A 27,289-nucleotide genomic window follows, 5' to 3' on the forward strand; every position below is an offset into this window, starting at 1 on the left:
GAAGAAAGGCTTTACATGTAGCTATCTAACAAAGCAAAATGGGGGGGGGGGCATTTAAAAAGAACCTCACGTGCCTTTGTGTCTGCGGAAAGCGTCGCACAAAATACCGGAAATCCTGGCTTTGACTGAAGGGAGAAGGAGATGACAGCTTCGCCTCTCCGCTTCTTACGTGCTTCCCTCACACGCATCCCTTTCTGCGAGTAAAGCTGCTCGCAGTTTACGGCCAAAGACTACGTTTCCCATCAGCTCCTGGGGAGTGGGGGAAACGGGAAGAGGCAGGCGCGTACTCCTCTCCCCACCAATCAGGAGGCGGCTGGCTGTGCGCGCGGCCGGGCCAGCTGGGGTCGCTGCGGAGCAGCCCGGGAGACGTTCCGTTCAAAGCGCCTGAGAGGAGGGGCGCTTCCTGTTTAGCCAGAGGCAGGAGCGGCTATGGCGGCGGCGGCGAAAGGAGCAGGAGCGGCGCCCCCGCTCGCGGCAGCGGGCTCGGATCCCGGAGCGCCGGGGCGGACGGGAGCCTGCCGAAGGCCGGCCAACATCCTGGCCCAGCTCCGGCAGGCGCAGCTCAGTGGCCGGGGCCTGTCGCGGGGGCCGCAGGTACCGCGGGGCTGAGGCGGGCTTTGTGGGAAGGCCGAGGCTGAGGCGACGCCGACACGCCACCTCCCTCAGAAGAGGCTCCGCTCGGGAGACGGGGCGGCGGCGGCGGGAGGGACGAGGCGGGGAGCGAGGCCGCGGCCGAGCCACGTCCCATTCTAGCCTATCCTTTTGCAGCTCGCTCTGGGGTGGGAAGTGGGGGGCGGTTTTCGCCCCGTCCCTCCCTTGCGTGTGATGCCGCCCCTTTGTCTCTCCCCACCCCCAGACTCGCATCCAGGAGGCGGCCCTTCTTGGCACCCGTTAAGGCGAGCTCGGGCAATTTTATCCCATCTCCCCCACCCTCGGAAATATGGGAGTCAGAGGCTTTCTGCCGCTCGTCTTTCTGGGCTCCCAGGGAATCCTGGAGTTTCTGCTGCGAGGCCTGCTTGGCTTCCTGGTCTGCAACTCTCAACGGCTTTTCTGTTAATAAGGCCATTGCCTCTGGCATTTGCTGAAGTCCGGTACCTTTCCCCCAGGAGCATGCAATCCAGTTTACTTCGTTGGAAAGGTGTCGTCTTGCCTTGCTCGCCGGAGTTTTTTGCGCGCGCACGGGCGTCTTGCACAGCCCCATGGCAAGGTATAACTCCCAAGCAGGAGTCAGTTGGCAGAATATAAAGAGCACCGTGTTCTCCATCGCTGAGTCAACGTGTGGCAATTTTGTTGTGTTCCGAGAGGCAATCTTAAAAGTGTGATCTTTATGTAGCAGACACAAAGTCTGGCAGTTGAATTTTTCACCTCCTTTCCTCCATAACAGCTGCCACGTTTAGGAGCATTAGGAAATAATAGTGTCCAAGGACACATATCAAATACGCTTTCTTTATTTAGTAGAACTTAAGCATTGCAGGGGGGAAAAGACATATGAAGTTAATGCCATAAAAACCTGAAGTACCAACATTGCAAATCTACAATGTTGATTATCAATACTGAGCTGTGAAACCCTAATTAAATCATAATTACCTGAATAAGCAAGGCTAAAATTGGGCATCAGGCAAAAGGTGATATTGGCCTCTGAAATGGAAGAATGGGAGATGCTCAAAGGAATAGATATTTATACCCATTTTTGCCTTTGAGGGAGATAATTTTTTCTAACCTTTTTCATTTAATTGAGGACTACAGTCCACAAAATACCCAACTTCAATAAATATCTATATTTTTGCTTTTATAAGTATGTTTGTTGTTGATTATGTTGTTCTCGCTCTCTTCTTTTTTCCTGTATCCCTTTGTTTCTTTTAACTGAAATCACCTAAATAAAACATAAGTATTAAATTTAAAAAATGAAAGGATTCAATAAATCATGTCCTCAAAATACATTCATTTCAGCTTTGGCAATGGTTTTGATCAAACATAATTTACTGTCATCAAAGCATAATAATTTTAGTAGCATCTAAAACAACTACATCAAATACAAACAATTGCTATTTTAAAAAAGTATCTGGATAAGAATTACATGCACATTATTAAAACCTAAATTTTACAGGGATGTGTTTGACTCATATTGGGGCGTACTAAAATTATCAATGTTAAAAATAGCATTTGCTGTGAACACAGCTTGCTTAACCAATACATAAAGGTGGATTAAGTAAGTCAGGCCAATCAAGGTTTTTTTTATATAATGGGAGACATAATGGTATCGGTTCAAGATAGGGAATGGGAAATAGTGATCTACCATTCTGGTATGCAAGTGTGTCCTGTCTCTGAAGGGTGTTATAAAAATAGAAAGATGCCTTATATTCCCATTTCTGTAAGTTTAGTTGGATTGCATTGGTATAAGGAAAATCAGCCATATGGACTATTGCAGTGTCCTGGAACCAGCCAAAATGAAAATATTTGCCACAAATATATGTGAAGTTTTTTGAAGAAATATTCCTTTGTATGTGATACCTCACAATACACAATATAATGTTGCAATCCAGCACTGAGCTGGGTACACCGAAGCCTGCTGTTTTCAGTTATTATGATCAAAATGCACAATGTAAATGTTAAAAATTATATTCATTCATCACTTTAAAAATGATTCTTTTCTAGCTTGAAAATAGAATTTACTTACCAGGATAACCTAACTTGCTCAGTTCTTTTTTTGTCCTTCAGTGAAATACGTTGTGCCTATCCTACTTAAGTCATTTCCTTTAGTCATTTCCCCTAAATACTAGAAGAGTTCTGGTTTGATGACTAGTGGAAAAGGTGACATTGATCTTGTAAACTCCTAGTTGGGTTTCTTTGACGAGTTTTGAACCTTTGAATCTGTGCTGTTTTGCTTGTATATATTTCATGCTTGATCAGCATTCCTTTCTCTTTTGGCACAATAAACTAAATTATATGGAAATTTACATCCAGAATTTTTAAAAACTCTCTGAAAATGGTGGAGCCAGAAGCTTTGTTAAGTGTGAATGCTGAATTTAAAATACTGTTTTGTTCTGCTCACAGGGACTTCTTAAAATAGAAGTCCCTGTGAGTTGGGGGGCGGGGAAGCTGCAATGGCCCAAAGTTACCTGTCTCTGCTGCAACACTTTAGCATGGAGTTGCTACTCAAAACTTTTAGTGTAGAAGGTTCTTGTCACTGCTTTGTTGCAAGACTGGGAATGAAAAGAGAATTTGAAGCATTGATTCTTTTCCACGGTAATGGAATCTGCATTTCAATAGCATTTTCATGGGGAGGGGAGAATTCATCACTGTGTCATGCACATTGCATTTTCTGCATCGGCATCATCACTACTGCACATTACAATCACACACATCTTTTCTGGTGCAAGTGTTCACAGTACAGAAACTGGTTTTCTAGCTCAGGTATGCATAACAAAAGATACTTGTAAATCTAGTTTGTTTGTTCTTCTTATAGTGAAAGTTATATCTGTGAAGAAAAATCATAATGTGAGGAGTCCTTCTATCTTAAAAGAGCTGTGGTGTTAATCCTGTCTAGAACCTGACAAAACTGATGGCACACATAAGCTGCCCACTTGGCCAACATCTAAATGATGTCTGTCTGTTTGCACAATGGGATTTCTAGTTTCTCTTCTCTCCCTGTAAAATCTGCTGAATGGTCCCTGAATTCCCCCAGAGCAGATTTGGGGGTTGTGTTTTGGGGGTCCATGGGGAGGAAATGAAGGGAAAGCCCCATTGTGTATGCAGGCACCTACTTCCGCTAAATTAGATCTCACATTTTGACAAGCAACCCTACTTAGAAAATTTATTTTAACCCTTCAGTGGGTATTGAAAATCTAGAGTATTTTAAGTGAGATAAGGCTTCCTAATTTTGATAAAATAACGGAAGGAAGATGAGGATAACACACTTGTGGGGAACTAGAGTAAGTTATATTTTGGATATTGAAAGTGCAGGATAATTTACAAACTATTAGTTTATGAGTCTAAAGATAATACAGAATGAAACAACAGTATCCCATCAGTGCAAGGATTGATCCTTGCACGACTGGACTTTCCCGACACACACTCTACAGACTCTCCAAATCTGCTCTGTAAGGTTGAGGTAACCCTCTAGAATTGGTTTAGGGGGGACAAGCAGAAATTATTGCACAGATAGAATGTTCATATAGCACTACGTTGGATACAACCCTTTATTTACAGTACTATCAACATCTGTGAATTTATAATTTCTCTGTGCCAATGCCAATTTAAAAAAACAACCCATTCTTTTCATTTTTATAAAGAAGATAATCTACGAAATAAAAATATAGGTGGAAGATATAGCAGGGAAAGCAATCTAATTTTCTTTTTGTATTAGTATTTTTTATTAGCAACAAACTAGTCAGCAGTTGCACATTGTTAACATACCTCACCATTATCACTACTCTGGCTGATAACTTTGCTTATTTCCTTTGCAATACTCGTATGTGAGAGCTGTGGGTATTATTAATATAGTATAGTTATAACAGAAAGCAGGGAATCTCTTGATCTACAGATTTGATCTAGGTGGCCTTAAAAAAGATCACATTCAGAGCCTAGCTGTCAGTTTTCAATACTATTGAAAATATTGCTGGTGGATTATTATTTTTTAAAAAAAATGTTTTGTAAATTTAGCACTAGACATTGGCCTACTAGAGAATGGTAAGAATTTTAAGGTCTGTTCTTGAATGGGAAAAGCTTTAAGCAAAAGAAATGATGGGGTGGCTTGGTTTTTACTACTGTTTACAATAGCTAAACTATGTTAACCAGCTGACGAATGAGGAAAAGCTTAACTCACAATGATATCTGAAACCAATATTTCCCATTTTCCTTAGGGTAACCTTCAAAGGGAGCCTGGGAGATTATATGTCCTCCACCCCACCCCCAGCTGTAGTGGCAATGTTTGCTTCAGTTAACCAAGGTCAAACATTTTTAATGCTGATTTCAAAAATCATGTTTTAGCAGCTGTACATTGGCTTGACATGTTCATCAAGCTATCTACCACAAACTCAAGTCCTCATTCCTATTCAGTTACCACCTCCACCAATTCAGACTCCTTATGTGAAATTTAGAGAGAAAAGTGCCCCAGTTTGCATCAGTTTACGTGACTACATAGTGTTACATTTGCCATTTTACTGCTCATTCACCCAGTTTAGATAGGTCCTTTCAAAGCTCTTCCTCATTTTTGTTTTAACTATCCAGATCATTTTAGTACCATCAACTCTAAATAATTTATGAACAAGTTAAAAAGCATAGGTACCAATATCAATCGTTGGGGAATTTGCAGAAATCTGCTTTGGCAAGTGTTAGGACAATAAGTAAGTTGCAATGAACATATGTGGATTTAATACATTCACAAGAGTACAATTTTCAGTGAGTAAACCATACTAGTCCTGTTATGAGTATCAGAGTATTTGACTAAACATCACTGGCCCCATTCTTCAAAATGTTACAGTCTGCTTGGCACTAAAGATCTGTTGTAATTAAGGTCACACAGTGTTGCCTGTATCAGAATACAGAACCCTCTTTGTATCCAGATTTTCACGTGAATGACAACTGAATGTCCAAATCTCACTTACAATGAAAGAACTTATATTCTTGTGGAAGCATTGTTGACACCATTACCTGATATTTAGAATGCTTGCTGGAGAGATGGGGACAGTGTTTAATTTCTAAAGAAAGACATCCAGGGACTCAGACTTATACCATGAGTTTTATGAGCCCTCCTCAACAGAGTGGGAAGGATGAGGAAACTTGCTTAGTGTGAGCTCAGGGACACTTTTAATGTATTCTAGTGGGTCAGTAGAATTAACTGTTGGCTTCCAAGTTTGAAGGCAATTTGTTGTTCCTTCTATATCAAGAAAAAGAAGTTTCTGCATGATTGGGGATGCCTGAACAGACCTAGTGTAATAGTGAATATCAGATACACAGTTTGGGTATAGTGGCCAGTTTCCAAGACATAAGGTAGCATGACGCATGCTCTGGGGCAGTATAAAATATATCTGAGAAATGTGTCAGTCTCATCTTTATCTTGTCTTGTAGCTCACAGAAGCTTTGTTAAAGGAAAGAGATAAACAAGCAAAGTGGAATGGAATTCCCTTGCTCTTACAGAAGCTGTATGAGAACAGTCATCCCAACAGTGATTTATCCCAGTGCCAAGGCATCTTAAAGGTAAAGTTTCTTACTGGCAGACTGATGCATGGAGCAGAATCCATTCTCAGTTTCCTCTGATATTTTAAGTCAATTCATAAGTTACGTGTTAGTCACAGATTCTTTCAGTGGCCCCTCAAATGCATGTGTTTAGCTATTTCCATCCTGTGCATAATTATATGGACTGCTATCAGAGCCCTCATTTGTTGTCTCCCCCACTCCCAGCTAAACCTCCTCAAAGCTTTAAGCTTTCTTCGTACAGAAGATTCTCCAACCCTTTTTTTTCCAGAAGAGTAAAAAGGAATTGAGTATCAAGTTCTGCTCATATAAAGTGAATTTCAACAAATGTGTTTCACATATTTACTTAGAAATCATTTCTTTTCCCAATCTTGCATGTTTGGCATTTCAGACTACATTGATAGAATAATTAAGTTTGTTCTGTTTTCTGATATCACATTTAGCTGCTGATGCAGTGAATTAATCTGTATTTGTATATTTTTTTATGAAATCGGCTATCTGGTGCTGCAAATTGATGTTTTGAAAATCTCATAAGTACCCTCAGTAACCTTCTGCAACTACTTTGAATAATATGCTTTGATATGAAGTATCTCTCAGTACTTGCAACTTTAACTTTTGTTCCCTGCCAGGAGATTTCTCCCCTCCTTTCAATGGAAGCTATGGCATTTGTCACAGAAGAGAGAAAGACTGCTCAAGAATCCACTTTTCCAAATACATACACATTTGACTTATTTGGAGGAGTTGATGTAAGTGGTTTCTACTTTTTTAAAAAAAATGCTGTAGCATGTTGTCAAATACAGTAACTAACACATTGAGTGAGGCATTGGTAGTAGGAATAATTAAATACTAATACTCTTGTTCAAGACAATAGTACAGCCATAGGAAGGTTTGGTTACCCAAGAAAGCCAAATTTAAAATGTAAGGAAGGGATTCTTCATTACAATAGGAATATTGTGTTTTTGGAGACTAAAGTAACTTGGCCTTTTGGCTTAGAAAATGAAGGCTTAAGAGAAAACACAATTTCACTCTACAAGTTGAATAAACAGTCACAGGGTGCAACTTTAACCAAGGTTAAAGTTATGTGATCTTGGTGTGTTTCTTCCATTCTTTTGGATTAGGGGGGTGTAAAGCAGCATGGATTTGCATCACTTTATTGGATGCTAGGAAGGAATCTCCCTCAATCAGACTGAGTATCACAAGGAACGGGAATGTTTTCTCTCTAGCAGGAATGACTAACTAGCAGTCCATGGGGTACTTGTAGCATCAAGAGAGGTAAGGATGGAGCGCACCAATACAGAAAATCAGAAGAAACTTCTAGAGTTGAGAACCTTGGCCCTCTGGGTTTTTTCAGACTACAACCCCACAGTGTTAGAAACTGAGATATGAAAGCTAAATGGCAACTTAAACCTAGGTTATGGGTGCAACAATGGAATATCAAGGTGTGTTCTTTTTATAACAAGAATTCCGAAGCTGAAAATGAATGAACTGCAGCTAAAATATTATGTTCATTTTTTACATGGTCTAGTCCTTCACCCGCTCCCCCCATATATTCTTAAGAGGGTCTCTTCTCCAGTCTTCAGAGAGTAGCTGGAAGTGGGGAGGCAGAAATATGTCCCCCTTTCCTTCTACTCTGCAGTTTTAATCTGAAATCTTAGATGCAGTACTGCACCCAGAGCTCAGAAATTGCTCACTCTAGTGAAATTCCCAATAATAATAATAATAATAATAATAATAATAATAATAAATTTTATTTATATCCCGCCCTCCCCAGCCAAAGCCAGGCTCAGGGCGGCTAACAACAATCAAATAATCAAACAATCAAATAATCCAACATTCTAAAACATTTCATTATAAAAATTAATTAAAATCAAATTAATGGCAACCGTTAATTTGCCTATCACAAAATGTGCCTAGAACAGTGGGAGTTTTGAACACTGCAACTCCAACAATCCTTGATCATGCTTATAATCTGGAGGGCCACAGGTTCTGCACCCCTGCTGTAAGTGGCCCTAGAAGTGTGTGACTTATTTCACCCAGTATATTTTGAAGTAAGACTCTTCATCAGAGGCACTGCATGTTTTTTTTGTTGCAAGGTAAATGCATTCTATATTACGCGTCTCATAACCTGACTGGCCAACTGTCCTTCAGCATTTCAAAATGTTTATGGGGCACCCATAATTTCAGTGCTAAGAAAGTTGAGGGTTGTCATGGCTCAGAAGTGATATTCAATCTTCTTGAGAGTCATAGGATCCTGACGTATATAATTAATACTTAGCCTCTTGAATCCAGTATATTAAGTACAAAGTGTCTAGTTTCCTTTTGCATATTTCATAACCAAATCTTTAATCTTAATAAAGCTTCCATTTAGTGGGAGGCTGGCTCTGGCAATGGAACCCCTTGTCAATATATGAGTGGCCGTAATGAATGGGTCTGTGATAGAGCTGACTAAAAGTTGTCTATAAATTAAACACAAGGTCATAGTTAAAAGCTTGGAGAGCAACATGTCTGTATCTTATAGATAAATTTAGAAAAGCACGTTCTTTTATTACTACAGAATCTTAATAGCTAGCTTGAACTAATATTGAAACTAAGCTATTTCACACTAAAATATGGAGCTGCCTACTACATCAAAATCTTTTAAATCCTCTTCCAAGTTCAATCGGAAGTTACAAAAACCTTTTGTCTGTATAAGCTACAATTTTACAACTAATATGCGCAAAGACTGAGTAGTGATGCTGGTTGATATAACGTCTTGATCAGATAAGCTACAGGCAGCGCAGATTTTGCTTTTAAGTAGCCTATAGCTTTTAAAAGTGGCAATGTATTCAACTTCTATGCAGCCTTCACAAGGAGAGGCCACAGGCATATATTATAGAGTCCTGTCCTCCTTAGTGATAGAGGGGTGGTTCGTGGTCCAGTCCTGTATGTTGTGCTATACAATTGCATCCTGGGCCACTACTGAAAGAATAGACTGGATGCCAGCCCTGATTCTTGCTCTGGGAAAGCACCAGCTATTGGTGCTACTGTGTCAACTGATAGGGAGGACAGGGTGGCTTCCATAAGATGCAGAAATGTGCAACGGCCATTTTCAAGGGCAGGAGGTGCCCCATAGTCCTAGAGATAGCTTTGCTACAATTGTCTGGAATGTTTTCTGGGTGACATTGTTTCCTTTTACAATAGTTGCTTTTGTCTTTTTTAACCCCTTATCAGTCTTATCCCAAGTCTTTCTTTGAAATGGAAAAGAAGGGTAATATAAAAGGGTGTGTGGGGTGAATAAAAGTATCCATTCTTTTTAATTCACTTGACTTATATTTATGTAAGTGTGTTACTGTATTGAGTTTTCCCAGTGTGTATATTCAGTAAATATTAGTAAGTATATGTGTATCTTTAAAATATTAATACATGGCAGGGGGAAAGCTTGCCCTGCAAATGTAAAGATCAGTAGACTATCCATGTCCTCTGCAAATGGCATTGCCTCAGAAGGGGAGAAATGTTGTGGGAACTTTGCACCAACTTTGCAGCATGCACGAACGTACTTCTCATTCACATTAAAACTATAGTTTCTTTTAAAATGTCATTGCATTGCTCTTGAAATATGACTATTGTTTTGAAGAGAAGCATAGTAAAGTAGGACACTGGATGTTTTGTGCAGTACAATAGAGCGGAATTGTCGTTTTTTAAAGTAGTTTGCTTTAAATTTCAATATAGCCCAAAAATTAGGTGCATTTTTTATTAAAATGCATCTATATAAAGTTATTATGTATCTAATTTTCACAGCTTCTAGTAGAAATACTTATGAGACCAACTCTTATTACACAAAAGAAGAAGCAGAAAAGTAAGTCAATAATATACTTCCTTCACCAAACCTTGTTTTGTTTCCTTCTCTTCTCGTGTCCTGATAGAATAATTGGTCACTAAACCAAGTACTGGTGGCAATACTTGTTTGCTAACATTGTGTGTGTGTTTTAATGATGTATGAAAATGAAGTTTTACCACACAGTTTCTTAACTTTTATGGTTGCAGAGGTGATAAATGCTGGTAAACCATGTTTGTTTATAGGATTAAATACTGCACAATAAACAAAGTATATAGGCAGTGAACATAGCACATCCATAAAACATCATTAGACTACTTAATAACATCTAGATAGTGATGCACAATAACCAGTGTTTTAGCGGACCCGCTCCCCAAACCCTGGAGGCAAGCCCAAGTCTTGTTGGGTAGCAGTAGCCAAATGACCAGAATTAAACACCAACCACTGTCATCACTCCTGTGAGTCCACCAGTTTTGGCTAGGAAAATCACAGAGCTTTACAGAACGTCACCTAAGATTTGAGAAACAAAATACTAAGAACCAGATTTTCTGTTCCAACAATACATAAGCCTCCAGGAAGTTATTCAGTAGCAGTTTGTCTGAGCAGCCAAGTCCATGGATTTAGTTCTAGAAATCTTACTCAGAAGAACGCACAGGAAATAGGTGAAGTAGATTTCTTAAAAATTAAATTAAAAATAGCTTTTTTTAAAAAATAGACTCCAGTATCCCAGTGAAAGTATAAGAAAAAACCATTGTTAAGACTACAGTTGTGAATTACAAGACAGGATACAAAGCAACAAAAGCTAGCTTTCTTAGGCTAATACAAACAATATCAGCAAATGGACCAGCGCTGCTTACTTATAATAATAGGTACAGAGTTTCACAATCCAGACAAGCTAAATGCCCTTTCATTTAGAAGCAAGGCTAGAATCACGTGGCATATATATAGGCTCATAAGGTAATAAAAGGAAGTCAAAGTCTCACAGTTTCTTGTTTCATGTGGTGTTCAGAACAGGAATATCACATGATATCTGCAGTATTTCTGTCAGCCATATAAACTTGATGTGAACGGATTGCCTACCTGCCCTAATAATAGTTGTCGTTCCTCTGTGTGTTCAACTTCGATCAGATCTCATTTTTATTGGATTTTAGCAGCTGAGATACTTGCTGGATTTTTTCATTTGGGCTGTTAAATAGTGTGTTGACGTATGTCTTTGTTTGTGGTTGATTGTTCAGGAAGCGTTAATCAGTTTTTTCTATTGCAGTAAGCGATGACCTCATCAAGGATTGTTTAAGCATATTGTACAACACTTGCATATGTGTAAGTTATATTTTCTGTTCTGTCAATAATTTTTGTTTTGTGATACAGCTAGGTTTAGGGGATTCTTGGTCTGACAGAGAAAAACATTCAAAGCATTAAATTAATGTTGCATGCTGCAATATTCTTGATGCTAAAATTTCTATTGCATTTCACAAATTGCAGTGTAGCAAACCTGTTGCTGCTTGCATTTTGTCTAAACATCTTTTAAATAAGGACTCATTGCTATTTATTGCTGAAGTGTTTTAAGCCTTAATGCAGTGGCTTGCTGTGGGAATCTTGGTCAGCATTCCCTGTTTAAAACTCTTTTCAGTTATGTATGCTTTTTAAATTTTATTCTGGAACTGTATGAGTCATTTTATGTTAGTGGTAGTATTTGGACTGGTTTTTTAAAAAAAATAGAAACTTTTTATCAATGTAAAATTAGTGTTGAAAACTAGAGTTGAGTGCATGACATTAAATGTTGCATGAAAACAAACCAATAATTCCTGTCATTCACATTACATTTGTATGCATTGACAAGACTATTGGATACTTTACTTAGCTGGTATGCACTTTTATACTCACGTCATTTGAGCGGCCTAGCTTTCCCTGTTGAGAATTTATTGCTCTTTTACTTAAAGGCAAAGAAAGCTGGAAAGGTTCAGAATCCTATGTGGAAGGAAGGCACTTTTCTCCGTTCCTTTTTTAATTTCCACTTTGCTGCCTCCTGGGAGAGCTCTGTTTTTCTATATTATTTTAAAATTATATGTGATGTTTGTCTCAGCAGTGTTAGCTTTTCCTCATGTGTATATGTGGTTTCTCATTATTGTAGACTGAAGGAGTCACTAAACGATTGGCAGAAAGAAATGATTTTGTATTGTTCTTGTTTACATTGATGACAAATAAAAAGACATTCCTGCAAACAGCCACCCTAATAGAAGACATCCTGGGAGTAAAAAAGGTTTGTTGATAATGTAGCCTATACCATCATGTTCTCATTTAATCTTGAAAACTCTTTAACAGCTTGTAAGTAGAAGTCCCTTCTCAGTTCAGTAACTGGGGAAAAAATATTGTATCCTAAATGGAAAAAGCCATATTACTTGCTCCTAACCTGTCTTTCCTTTGTAATGTTTAAGAGTATCTTGGCAGCACCTCTCCTAACTGTAAAATGAAATTTTGGGAAGGCATCATGTAATAGCAAGGCTGGGTACTTTTTATTGAGCCTGCTGAAGTGAGTCCCCATTATACATCTCTGCATGCACTGCTTTGATTACCCCATTCACGCCTTAGCTTTCTGGTCTCAAATAAAGTAATGTTGTGGGTAGCACTATGCCCACTTCTGGATACTGGAATTTACAAAGAAAATGGTGAAGCAAGTGTGTCCAGAGAATAGTGACTAGGGTGGTGTACAGGGTCTGGAGGGACAGTTGGAAAATGGGTAGGTTTGGTGTGGATAAGAAAAGGTTAAGGGGAGACATGTCTGCTGCCTTCAAATACCTGAAGGGCTATTGCATGCATTGTTTTTTGTTGTTTGAGAGCTAAGAGCTGTTGGACAGTGGAATGGACTGCCTTGGGTGGTGGTGGGCTTGCCTTCATTGGAAATAGTTAAGCAGAAGCTGGGCAAGCAGTTGTTGGGGATGCTGTATTTAAGTTCTGCATTGCAGATCCTTCTTTGATTAGGAAGTTGGATTAGGTGATCTCCAAGGTCTCTTCTGATTCTGAAATTCTGTGATTCAATTTTTTTATCATGAGCTTGGAAATGCATTTATTTAGCACTTAAGTTTTATCAGCAGATTTAATTAGATCTCCCTTTTCCCAGTTAAAATAATAGCCGAGGCTTTCAAGAGAGAAAGGGGGGAGTTTTTAAAGATGAGACATTATTTCCTGACCCCCAGTATGTTTGCTATTTAAACCGTATTTGGGTTTGCACAGAGACAAATATAGCATAAAGGTAAATGCTATTATTTATTTGTAGTACACAAGCTAAAAACTTTGGATGTAACGTTTCATGAAATTTGTACACTTTCAGGAATCTGAGGAGTTTACTTATGTTCTCTAACTTGTGAGATTAGTTGTCAGCTATCAATACTTTTCAGCATTGTGCCATTTTAAAAAATTGCTTAGCAAAGAGTAATTTACCAGTTACAATTTTAAAATATGTTCCCAAAGGTATAATTCATTCAAATTAAAATGAGATACAAGAAATAGAAGGAAAACCAAGAAGCAGGGGACTGCAGCCAGTCTCATTTTATACCCTGCACTCTCATAAATGCACAGATGTCCTTGAGACTCTCAGTTTCATTATAAGATAACTCTGCAAAATGTTTAAGCTAGAAGCATATTACAAAACTGTTCTTTTCAATATTCAGTATTATTATTTTAGCTGCTAGTGCTAAAAGAATTAAATTCTTTTAATTTTCTAGAAGTCCAGAAAGTGGGGAGGTAGCTTCATACCCCCATCTAATTAAAGAAAAATAATAAATTATTCCTGCAATTAATAATATCCAGCCAATCGGCATGGAACAATATGCAGTTTTGTGGTGAAGTACAGTATAATTTGTGGACTGTTTATTAATGTTAATAATATATCAGAAGTATGTGTTGATAACTGCTAAGAGGGTCTGCCTTTGCTGCTGTGCAGCATGATCTCTCAAGGTTGTTGTATGGCCCAACTAATACATTACTTAGATAGAATAGGAGCCCCTGGAAAACTGTTCTCCTATGATAGGCTTCCATGTTGCCTAGGTAAAGTATTCTGTTCCCGCCCCAACTTGTCAAGGTTGATAGCAACAGCCCCACATGATCAGAACTTCTGTACTTTGCTGGGGTGACTCCTTTGTACAGACGTATACAAAACATTAGATCCATTTTAAGTACTTGCTATACAGAATCTAATGAGCCACATAGCAAGTAATATAAAAAATAAAACGGTTACAGTAAGCCCACAACTTGCATGCAATTTACTTGTGCCCATTCAGTTTTACATGCTTGGCAGAAAAATATTTTTTGTCAATAGAAAGGGGGTGGGTGTCTGGGAAATCCCAGCTGCCATTGAGCTCAATGTGTTTTGACTAGATGTGATTTTTGGCTGTAGGCATGATCCCTGTAACATAGCCCCACATAAATTGCAGACTTACTGTAGTTATGTTAATGTTCTTCAGAGTGGTAAATTAAGAGATTCCTATCTCTATGTAATGCCCTATCTAGGAGTTTGCCAAAAAGTGTTAAGTGAGGTGAGGACAGAGGTGCACACCAGCTCCTTTTCAGACCTTCAGCTGAGTGCATCTTAGGTTCCTGACTGCAAATGCACTTTGAATTGAATATTAATGCAGTTAGACTCCTTGTAAATGGGAACCCTGGTTTCCCTATCAGTATTCTAAGCACATTCAGCTGAATATGTTCAGGATTCCCCTTTGTCTTAGGGACAAAATGAAGTGCAGGTTAGCATGTTTAGGGACATTGAGATCAGTGCTGCCTTTCTCCACTTCTAGCTAGTGGTTTCAGATGGAGATCAGAATAGGCTTTTAATCTGCAAGAATCTTGGAAATAATATCTTTGCTAAAAAAAATTTAAAAATCATCTATGGGTCACTGGCAGTCAGCATATCGCTTGTCATGTTTTAGGAAATGATTCAGTTGGAGGATATTCCAAACCTCTCCAGTCTAGTCTCTAGCTTTGACCAACAGCAGCTTGCAAACTTCTGCAGGATCCTTGCAGTTACAATTTCAGAACTGGACACAGGCAGTGATGACAAACATACACTTCTTGCAAAAAATGCCCAGCAGAAAAAGAACATGGGTCCTTCTCGGGCGGAAATTAATCAAGGTAAAGCATCCTGTTTCTGAAAGTAATATGTACTCAAATTGATATGTACTCAGTTAAAGTATTTTAAGATGGAAGTAAACTTGATTTCATTTGGATTTCTAATAATAGTTGTTCCATCAATTTAACATTTGTTAATCCTATTTGCTTCTTGTCATAGCTGCACTCCTCAATATACCAGGCTTCATTGAACGACTGTGTAAACTAGCAACCAGAAAAGTTTCAGAAACAACAGGAACTTCAAGTTTCCTTCAAGAATTGGAGGAGTGGTACACCTGGCTAGATAATGCACTTGTACTTGATGCACTAATGCGTGTGGCAGGTGAAGAGACAGAGCAAAGCAGCACAGGTACCTGCTTTTAAATTTACTAGAACAGCCATTTAATAATCTGGTAGCTTTATCACCTGTAGATCTGCGTGTGGCCTTGTCTTGCACTGTACTCTTGCTTTGACATTTTCGTACTGGAATGGAAGCATGTGTGCAGCAGTACCTAAAGACTGAAAAGACTTGTGCAAATACCTCAGGATGGTGTATTCACTTTCTGCTACATTGGAGAAACTTAACATCTTCTCATTTCCTACATTTTTGTTGCATTGATAGCTATTATATAACTACCTCCTTGCCCTTTTTTTTGTCTTTTAGAATCTTCAGATGAGAGTGGATTTGCCTCTACTTCACCAAGGAATCAACTTCCACAGACCATGAAGATTATGCATGAGATTATGTATAAACTGGAAGTTTTGTATGTCCTCTGTGTGCTTTTAATGGGCAGGCAAAGGAATCAGGTAAGATTCTGCATCAGAAGTGCATAGTGAATTGCAAGCAGTGGCTCTGAAAATTCAAATGGGGGTCCAGCTATTTAAAATCCTACAATCTTTTCAAACTCTAGACCACTAATAATCTTATCTTGTAGGAAATGGATGCTTGTTGATTCATGTATCTTGCACAGTGATCAGCTATAAGGTTTTTGGTTGGTGATCTAGTAAGAATTTAATTTGTATGTGCCTTTATGTACTTTTCCATTTGGCAAGTACTTTGCATTAAGATAGGCAGCAGTTAAGGCACCCTGCTTTATGCAAATACTTTGAAATGAGGCTTTTAGCTAAGGAAGTCCATGCCATGTTTTATGCCAGTCTATTTTGGGATCAACAAACTCACACTAAAAAGTTTCACTTTAAATTTTGAAATTTGGTGCATTATTGAAAACAAGTAGATTAAAATGAAGGGTGCAGCCACTGCAGAAGCATTCTTGAAACAACATTTTCTTCATTCCTATTCATTCCTGTGGGGTGTGCAGAATAGAAATCTCTAATGGATATTGCTGGATATTGAAATATATATTTTTCAGAGTTAATTTGTGTGTGTGTGTGTGTGTGTGTGTGTGTAGATTATGATTTTTATATTTATATATATAATGGGCTATATTTTGTGGGGAGATGGGGGAAGCTTTAAAGAATAAACTGGCACAGTTTATGGAAGATCTTAAAACAATATACCTGTAGTGAATATACCTGATCATTCTTCTTGCCTAGGTTCACAAGATGATTGCAGAATTCAGATTGATCCCTGGCCTTAATAATTTGTTTGATAAATTGATCTGGCGGAAGCATTCAGCATCAGCCCTTGTTCTGCATGGGCATAATCAAAACTGTGACTGTAGCCCGGTGAGTATTAGGTTTAAGCTGCTGCATAGAGTATGTTCTTTTGAAATGGCCCTTAAGAGCTCATATGTAATAGCTGTTAATAATGTTGATAGCTAGCCTCTTCAGTTGTTTTTCATACTAGTATTTTTTTCTGATTGCAATGGTAACAGCATCACTCTCTAAAATGGCTTAAATATTTTTTAAAGCCTGGAAGTCGTGAGTTGATGTTTCTACCAGTCTGCTAGGAAGGATATTCTGTAATGTTTCTTATAAAATAAATTCTCAACTTCTTTCTTCTGTAGGATATTACATTGAAGATTCAGTTTTTGAGGCTACTTCAGAGTTTTAGTGATCACCATGAGTGAGTATAGAATATGTTTGCCATAAACTTTGTGGTGGCACTTCATGTATTGCTGAATTGATGGAACATCATATTTGAAGTAACTCGGATAATTTAGAACCTCCTCAAAAGTAACATACAAAGAATATGTAATAGTTTTGATCATGTTTTGCTGTTACACTTCCAAGAAGTGAGTGAAAAGATATTGGGAGGTATTTGTAAAGCACATTTTGGGAGAGACTATTCAGTGGCTGCCAGCATGCAAGGGACCAAAAAATGGAATACAGCTGTTTAGACTAGTTTTGTCAGAGGACACTTTCAAAGGCACTATGCACATGAATTTTGAGATCTTAAACAGATTGTCCCAAATCTAAACTTATATTTAGGGCATTCTTTATCAAAAAATTCAGGGGGGAAGGAACTGGAATTGTGAAACCTGGCCTTCTGCTATTTTAGGAGTTCCTTTTTCACAATTTCCTTTAATATGACAGTATTCAGCTAAATAATTACGCAAGCAGAATGATTCCTGCTTGCGCAACAGAAGTTTGCCCCCACACACACACACCATCCCCAAATCTGTTCTAAAGTGTTGGGGGGAAACCCCAGAACAGGGGGAGATGGGGGAAGGGGAGACATTATGTTGCACAAGCGGAAGTCATTCTGCTTGTGCAAGGAACTACCTAATGCTACTTTGAATGCAACATGTAATTTATTCTGTGGGTTCATTCTATGGATTCTCAGGGCTCAAACCCAAATTGTGAGATTATTTGTCCAATATAGAGTTAAGTTTCTGTAAAACTGAATAGAACCTTGATACCACAGAAGAACCAGCATAGTTGTGTGCATTTTTGCAAAGGGAATATAGATGATGCATTAAAGAATCAATGTTTGTAATCACTCCTTCTGTCCTGATTTTTATAATAGGAACAAGTATCTGCTTCTAAACAGCCAAGAGCTTAATGAACTGAGTGCAATATCCCTCAAAGCCAACATCCCTGAAGTAGAGGCAGTTGTCAACACAGACAGGTAGAGAGAAGTGCATGTATGTTTGTATCATTTATTCTTTCTGAAAGTATGGCAAGTATCCTATTTTACCAGGCCTGTCTCTTGAACCCTTGCAATAAGTTGGGTTATCTCTAACTTTGTTAGTACAGTGGTGCCCCGCAAGACGAATGCCTCGCAAGACGGAAAACTCGCTAGACGAAAGAGTTTTCCGTTTTGGAGGTGCTTCGCAAAACGAAGCTCCTATGGGCTTGCTTCGCAAGACGAAAATGTCTTGCGAGTTCCTGCGGTTTTTTTTCCCTTCCCTCCCCCCTTTTTCTAAGCCGTTAAGCCGCTTATCTGCTTATCCGATAAGCTGATAAGCCGCTAATAGCGCTAATCCGCTAATCCGTCAATGGGCTTGCTTCGCAAGACGAAAAAACCGCTAGACGAAGACACTCACAGAACGGATTCTTTTCGTCTTGCGAGGCACCACTGTATGTTGAACTAGCAAAAACGTGAATCACTCACACAATGCAATGGCATCTTTCTGAAGTGTATATTGGACATCTGGGTAGGGCCACATATGCCCTTTAGGGATTGCTTGCAGTCCTTTACAATCTGCTTCTACCCCTAAAGCCAACTCTGTCCCTTTTGAGGCAGAACTTAGGTCTGTTTATTCAGACCTGTGAACACTTAGCAGCCAATGTTGGCTGGAGAGTGAATGCATAAGCGATGGATTTTGAGAGTGGAGGTTGCAAATCATAGGTAATTTTGATAACTGATGGGAACATTCATGGGAAGCAGGAAAAGGATCAAATAGGACTTCATAAGGAATTTAATTAGCATATTTAAAGTATGCATACACTTATACAAATGAACATATTTATTTATATAATGCCCTTTATACCTATATTTCTGCTTAAATATTTATTACATACAAATTCCAAATTGGGTCACGCTGACTTCCTAGTGAATTGCTGCACATTCTGTTTATGAATGTAGCTTGTGCAATGCTTTATGTTACCCCGTTTGAGGTATGGGACATTCTTTCCATCTAAGAGGGAACAAGTTTCACAGCTTCACCCTTTTCATAGAAACAACAGATTGAGTTTGTGGGCAATAGCAGCATACATTATTTTTTAAAAAAACAAAACAAGTAGTAGCAAGATGTGGTCCTTACTGCCCCCTTTCCAAGCTATTTGGCCTGGAAAATAACATTGCTGTAGATGTCAGTTTGAAGGACAAAGGTGCAAGCAAATGGACTTCAACCCTCAGCTTCCTAACATTTGAGGATTCATGGGACTGATTATCGTTCATTTGCCTAGCAGAGAGTTCAGTTGATATGGAATGATAAACCGGTTAAGGTGGCCTCTGTGTTTTAGCCACAAGCCAACACCATTCTGCTTTTGCTTGTTTTCATAACTTCCCTATAATTACACATTGTGTAATCTTGTACATCTAGAGACATCTGGAACATATAAGTATTTCCATATTGGCTACCAAAAACTCCTGGGTGTAAAACTTTTTTTAAAAAAATTGAACTAACATCTGTTGGGTTAGAATATGCAAGTTCTGAGTTTGTACAGTTCTGAATGCTGTGTAATGGAAAAGTAACAACCCGTTCTTGTGCATGTAGCTCAGAAATATCCTACATTCAGTGAGGCTTAGATTTAGACTGTAGTCATGTTTCATTTTATTCATAAAATATATACACCACTTGATTACAAAAACAAAACAAAACCTCAAAGCTGTTTACAAAAAGCTAAAACAATAAAATTTGTAGTATCTGTTTGTGTGAGCGAGCACAAGGTTTTTACAAATGCAGGTTTTCTTCTTGGGCACTTAAGATTCAATCCCATTGAAAAGGTTTTTAGAATTACAATAGAAAATTCATTCACCAGCAGGGGGTGTTAGACTGTAATGTTCCATGGAGTCACAGTATGTTCAAAATACACCATCCATTTTGAAATGGTTGTAGCATTGCAAAAGCTTGGCATAGGTTTACTCAGGTATTGCTGTATAGAACTGCTAGATATTTTCTTAATAAATTCCCCTTCAACCCATTGGTTTACTCATTGTAATTTCTCCCCATGTTTTAGGAATTTAGTCTGTGATGGGAAAAGAGGCTTGCTGACCAGACTTCTTCAGGTAATGAAGAAAGAGCCAGCGGAATCATCATTCAGGTGGGCTCTGTTATTACTACATTAAGCATAGTGTTCTGTTGTAGGAAAACTTGATCTTCAGAGTCCAGAGAGAAAGTGGATCCTTGCCAACTATTAAAAAACTTCAGTTTTGATTAGTTTTGTCCTTGAATTGAAAAAAATTGAGGCCAGCAGTGCTCAGGGATAGGAGACCTTCTCTCAACATGGTTTCTACCCTGCCCATGACCTTAAAGTTGCCTAGTCTCCAAAGATGTCTTAGTTGTTTAAGCTTTGAATCCTAACTAGTGATACACATAAGGAAGATCCACATATATAGCCAGTTTTGCTTTGCTTTCCTTCAACTGTTCTCACTATCAAAAGAGCATGTCACATAAAACTGTTTCCACTTTTTATTTACAATTAACCAGATGTTTCTTTCTTAATATAAGGTGTTAATTTTATTTTATGCACCAGGTTTTGGCAAGCCAGGGCAGTTGAAAGTTTCTTACGAGGCGCTACTTCTTATGCAGATCAGATGTTCCTGCTAAAGAGAGGGCTCCTAGAGGTATTCTAAATGTTTACTAAATACATATGTTTGTGAAGCATGCTTCTAAACCCTTAAACCCTTGATTTCTTAGAGAACATGGAGTCTTTACTAAGAGTTAATCAACTTGTTAGACATTGTCATAATCTAGGGTTCAGTCTAATCTTCTGAAGTTTGTCACTTTACTGTGCTCTGTGTCTCTGAAACACCACAGTTATCAATTATCAGGCTTAATCCCCTAGCAAGTCAAAACACCTTCCCGTAACAAGTATAGGAAGTCAAAGCCATTTTATTTCTGCCTGCAGAAAGCAAAATGTGAAGCTTATTGTCTTTATGGTAATATTTTTCTCCTTGCCAGCATATTCTCTACTGCATTGTAGACAGCGAATGCAAGTCACGAGATGTGCTTCAGAGTTACTTTGATCTTCTGGGAGAACTGATGAAATTCAACATAGATGCTTTCAAGAGGTTTAATAAATACATCAATACGGATGAAAAGGTAAACCTAAACCCCCAGAGTCCCAAATGAATCCTCCGCCTTATAATATATTGGATGCTGGCAAAGCCTAATCACTCTACTTTTTTAGTTTCAGATATTTTTGAATCAGATCAACAGCTCACTGGTTGATTCCAACATGCTGGTTCGTTGTATTACTTTGTCTCTAGATCGATTTGAGAGCCAGTCAGATATTAAAGGTAACTTTGTGGTCTGTTCTGAGACCAAGAAATTGTTTTTAAAATATGGGCTACTGTGTCTATAACCATCAGGGATGTGGTGGCTTCTGAAAATCCTTTTGGAATTATTGGGTGCAATGATTGGTTCCTGGTCCATGGCGAGCAGGTACATACAGGGTCTGGCTTTTTCCCCATGCTGATTAGCAGTGGCATATTTGCTGCAGAGCCAGCAACTTCAGAAAGATTTTCAGCAGCCACTAAGGCTTAGATGAGTTGATGATAACAAACAGGTAAAACTCCTAGTATCTGTTCACAATAGATAAGCACCCATTGTTGCTACTGCTTCTGTTTTTGTCTGAGTTTCTTTGAAGTTAAAAAAGTGGTAATTTTAATGGGCACTTCATGTGGTTGCTTTTCTCAATTAACGAACAGTAGTTAGAAACAAATATTGGCAAAGCTGTTAGTCCTTTCAAAAATGATTCTTGGCTCAGCTCTTTCAACCTAACAAATGGCTTGTCTCCTACAGTGGCAGAAGTCCTGTCTGAGTGCCGCCTGTTATCCTACATGTCACAGATGTCCATGAGGATGTCCTTCCTTTTCCGGCTTATTAATATTATTCATGTACAGACGCTCACACAGGTAAAAAGCTGGCACTGGCACTGATCTCCCATGGAGCATGTGTAAATAGATTTTGTATCCAATGTGATGTTTTCCTTTAAGTTCCTAACCTGTTGGACTCTTGTGCTCCATAAATGGACTCTGGGAATATCTGTTAGTTTGAGCCTTTTATATTTTTTATCCTTATTTTCTTTACTATAGGAAAATGTAAGTTGTCTGAACACAAGTCTAGTTATCTTAATGCTGGCCCGAAGGAAGGACAAACTTCCCTTCTATCTTCAGACACTGCAAGAGATGGAGTACACCAAGAAATACCCTGGATTTATCCTGAATAATTTTCACAGTCTTCTGCGTTTCTGGCAACAGCATTACCTCAATAAGGACAAGGACAGCACCTGCTTAGAAAATGTATGTCTGTTCCAGTTGCTTTGGAATATGCTTTTTATATTTTGTAATTGTGGCCCAGTGGGGAAAGAGTAAAAGAGATAGATGATGTAATGACAGTGCTAAGGCAGTGTAATACAACAGCAACATGAGTGTCAGGGTGTATTTTAAGAATATGCGAGAATTGAACACTCTTAGGTGGCTGTGTTGGGCTCTCAACAAAACTAAAGCATTTTTTGGTTATTGTAAGTGTCGCAGTTTCTTGGTAAGCCAGAACAGACTGTGTGCTGCCACAGAAACATTCTGCTTCCTCAGATGCAGGCTACATCTGCATTGAAAAAGTGAGAACTCATGTTTTGTGTAGGTGGATCTAAACTGGACTGAATTTCTTAGCTATAGTAAAACAGTGCTTTCTATGTACCTATGCATTTGGTCCATGTTAATTTGAAGCAATAGCCCAGCATTGTCTGGTACTTTATATAGTAACTAACACACACACACACACACACACACACACACACACACACACACACACTATGATTAGCATGGAAATGCTTATGCTGTGTTCTTGGCCAGTTGTGGCATAACATTTTTCCATCGGAAGGCAGTTTTTATAACTTTTTATAGTAAAATACATATGGAAAACATTATAATTTTGGTCTCCCTGGAGACATCTGGCCGATTACTGGATGGGGGATGTCCTGGTTCAGGCCAGAAAGATTGTTGTGCTACTGGGCTAAATTTAAAGTTTCACTTGTTGGCATATAAAGCCCTAAACAGCTAGGAACCAGGCTGTCTGAAAGATCGCCTTTGCTGCCTGTCCACTGCAGTTATCTGTGGTGCCATGTGTGCTGGAGGTTTGTTTCATGGTAACTCAGAAGTCCTTCAGCACAGGGGCATCTGTCTTGTGGAATACAACATCTGTCAAAATTAGGCAGGCTCCAACAATTGGTTATATGCTAAAAAAACTACTTCAGTGGGTTTTCCCAGATTTGATTCACGGGCAGTATCAGATTTTTTTTGTGGGGGGCATTATATTTATTATACATTGCTGTGATATTTGTTCATATTCAGCAGCTTATTTGGAAAATTTATGAAATTTATAAAAAATTATAAAATGGTCATACTGATTGAAGAATTTCTGCATTCTAAGAAAATTTGCTTTCCTTTCAAAAGAACATGCTCCTGAAAGAAGACTGGGCTAAGTTGCTCTGAATTCAATTTGAATTCCTAGTTTCCCTGTGTTTGAAGTTTCTGTTCTTGGTAGCAAGTTAGTTGCTAGATACAGCTGCATTTTAGTGGTACTTGCTGTTGTGCTATAGCATAAACTTTTTTTTCTACCTTCTTTACAGAGTTCATGTATTAGTTTTTCCTACTGGAAAGAGACTGTATCTATACTGCTTAGCCCAGACCGGACATCACCTTGTGCCATAGTTAGCTACATTGACGAGGCATACATGGACATGGACAGAGATTTTGCCGAGGAGTAATTCTTCAGGCTCTGGCTTCCAATGGACTGTGCTTCAGAGGGAATCTTGCAGACAATGGATTTTCAGGGATATGCTGTGTGCACAAACTTGGAACTATGGAATGTTACCATGTTAAAGTTTTCTCTCTCCATCCCCTGCTCTCAGCACTGTTTTGAAGAGCAAGACATCACCAACTTCCTAGTCAACATATTCAGGGAATGCTTGTGTTCTGTCCGAAATTGTCTGCAAAAAGCCCAGTCTTTTCTGCTCACTGTGGCTAGAATCCTTTGAGTTTGATAGATGGGATCTTTCAGATGTGCAGTTATTAGCTGTGGCTTTTTATCCTGGCTACCAGAATTAGATGTTAAAAGTGCAGGCAATTTTTTGGGCCATCCAAACAAGCCGATTTTTATGAGCACGCCAGATGCACACCAGCCACATTTAAGCCACTTTTAAAAGTTTCTATTTTTATTGCTTTTTCCTTTGCATTGGGATATAGAACTGATTGTGTGTGTATTTTGTTTTTAAATTCTTGGAGATAATAGCTCTCTTCACTTCTTTGCAAACTACTTTGGGATTGTCTCCTACAAAACTTGTGTCCAAACCCCTTATTTTATCTTGTTGTGGTATTGCATCCAGAAGTATCTCTCTCCGTTCTGTGGAAATCTCTTGTCTTCAGCTGATTTTACAGTGTGGTCTAGAACAGGCATACATTGTGGTGATGGGGTTGGTCTTGGGAGCCTAGCTTTGACTAGGCACTAATGAATTGAAATTAACTGATTTCCCCCACTCTAAATATTGCAGCCTGACCATTTTGTCAATAAATAACCAACTCAAGTTGAAAATTTATTCTGCAGTCCTGCTTTGGCTGACCATAAAATCCGCTCTTGAACTTTTGCTATTTGGAAACCTAACACTCTAGGCTAAAATAGCAAAATTAACACCTTTTATTCCAATTGTGTATATATATTTATTTATTGTTCCTGAAGTGTAATAGGTACTGGAATTGGCTGATCTTCTCCTAATGATACATGTATTAAATGCTGCCCAGTGATTTTGGTTTGGGGACAAATTGCTCAACAATATCTGAGTTTGCTCTTGTAACTGCTGGCATTTAAACAAGTCACTTGGAATATAAGCTAATATTTGAAGTCAGAAACTTTCTGAACATTCTTTTCATTACTGTGCTAAAGCACTTTAAGAAGCTTTAGCAGCCCTTTATCTCCCTCAGTTTAAAATTACTTTGATTGTCCCTTAATGTGTAAATGTTTACTTCTGGGACATACTCATATAGCACAATATACCCCTGAAAAGTCTTGTGTTAGAATGCTATGGCTATGTGGTATTTTCCTCTATGAAGGAAAACCTTAAATATCAGAACCAGTCTTGGTTCAGAAAGGTAATTTCCAGACATTACTTAACAGTAGCTGGGAAAGCGGAGTGCTTGACTAGTCTCATCATCTTTACCCTGCACTTTTTGCTGCACCTTATTTTCAGATAACGCCATGGAAAGAACAGCTGGACTGCAGCAGGTTTGTTTACAGATACTATTTTAATATATATTTGCCTCATAAAAAAACAAAGGCACTTGCTTCCAGAATAAAAAGTATAGTACTGTTCTATCTCACAGTACTAGTTGCTCTTTGGTTTAAATCAGGCGTCCTCAAACTCGGCCCTCCAGAATTTTTTGGCCTACAACTCCCATGATCCCTGGCTAGCAGGACTCAGTGGTCAGGGATGATGGGAATTGTAGTATCAAAACATCTGGAGGGCCAAGGTTGAGGAAGCCTAGTTTAAATAATCTAATTGGTTGGGCATCTATTGAAGGAACAGTGCAGCACTTTAAGACTGACCCAATCTGTGTTCTCCTTTGTGGTATGTTAGAAATTAAAATGGAAATATGGGAGCAAATTATGTATCTGCTGTGCAGGAGCAGCCAGCCCACATCCTTTTTGATTTTTTTTTTATTTAAGGATATGTTAAAATTTTCATCCCAAGGCACTATTAAACTGGCTTTACCTGACTCCACATGCCTTTGACAGTTATCAAATGAGTCCAAGTGTTGAGGTAACTTTTTATAGCAGACATTTGCTTCTTGGTTTTAACCTATTCCTTCTTGGGCTCATCCTTTTTCCCCTTACCCAAATTCTAGGTTATATTTATGCGCTGATCCTATAAATGTAGTAACCCTACACTTCAAATTAAACGCTATGTATTAAAAGGCTCAAATGAGACTGGATGCCTTCTGAGTCGTTTTAATTATTGCATCCAGTCTGCAAAGAACTTACTAATTTTCATCCAGTATATATGACATATTTCCTTGTAATTGAATGGTCAGGCTGCTTTGTTTCTTTTATGCATTTGACTCAGGTGAGACTGATCCTTAGCTACTCCTGGGAGTGGCTTGGTATCGCCCACCATGTTCCTCTATTTGTTTCCAGTTTATTGGTCTAGGCCCAGGGGTAAGGAACTTGCAGCCCCTCAGATGTTGCTGCACTACAGCTTCAATCAGCCTTGGCCATAGTGGTTAGACCTGATGGGAGTTGGAGTCCACCAACAATTAGAAGGCCACCTGTGTTCCCTATCCCTGTTACAAGGTGATTGCAAGGAGTTGAGCTGGGGTTTTTGACTCAGGCTGCACCATTTGCCTTTCAGTTCTTACAGGGAGCTTGTATGCCTGAGAGATCTCCCGCCACAGCTTTTCTCATAGAATCGTCTTTGCAAATGTTTAGAGACTGCAATGGTAGGCTTGGATTTAAATGCAAACTGCTTCAAGGAGTGATACCGATGAGTGACACTTAAATGTGGCTGAAAAACAAAAAAGGTCACTGTTGGCTGTGTTGGCTTTGGTTTGGATTTTTAATCACTAAAGGAATGGAACTGCTGTGTGGCAAGAGGGTGGGCCTCACCAGGCCAACAAATGTTCCTGGAAATTTAAAGTATCTCAAGTGGATTAATGTTCATGCTGCCCAGATTAATGCTGATTTACTAACAGCACATAAATGTATTAAATGGAAACTATTAAAATAATTTTATTTTAAAAAAATATGCTAGTGAAGGTCTTTACTTTTTCTGCAACAATTCTCATAGTCACGGAGCTCTTCCTATAAATAGCATGGATTGGGTATAAGCAAGTGGACTTCACAGTTGTAATGCTCAGGTGGAGGTTTGTGAGTTGATGGGTTAACAATAGACACACTGAAATTATCAACAGGTCTATTCTTTGTATGGCTGGAAGTGATTACCACCCTTTTTCAGCAAGTCTTAAGGACCCTTATTCCAATTCTACTTTAGTGTAGGATCTGTTGGCATACTTGTGTGATTGTGCATAATTCTGCATGCTTTGGGAACAAGTACCAT

The 27,289-nt window shown here is 38.8% G+C and overlaps 1 protein-coding gene across 1 annotated transcript; it reads left to right on the forward strand.

Moving 5' to 3' along the window:
• Window positions 1–414: 414 nt before the first annotated feature.
• Window positions 415–26,975, forward strand: TRPC4AP (transient receptor potential cation channel subfamily C member 4 associated protein). Its single transcript, XM_081010291.1, has 19 exons — window positions 415–594; window positions 6,070–6,198; window positions 6,825–6,941; window positions 9,973–10,030; window positions 11,274–11,329; window positions 12,141–12,269; window positions 14,932–15,133; window positions 15,291–15,479; window positions 15,774–15,916; window positions 16,664–16,795; window positions 17,077–17,135; window positions 18,039–18,140; window positions 20,198–20,281; window positions 20,714–20,804; window positions 21,142–21,282; window positions 21,371–21,479; window positions 21,985–22,097; window positions 22,278–22,484; window positions 23,813–26,975. The coding sequence occupies exons 1-19, from the start codon at window positions 430–432 to the stop codon at window positions 23,948–23,950; spliced, it is 2,364 nt and encodes a 787-aa protein (XP_080866417.1). The 5' UTR covers window positions 415–429; the 3' UTR covers window positions 23,951–26,975.
• Window positions 26,976–27,289: the final 314 nt, after the last annotated feature.

This window comes from Podarcis pityusensis, assembly GCF_964106645.2.
Source record: "Podarcis pityusensis genome assembly, chromosome: 6".
In the NCBI taxonomy this organism is placed as follows: Eukaryota; Metazoa; Chordata; class Lepidosauria; order Squamata; family Lacertidae; genus Podarcis; species Podarcis pityusensis.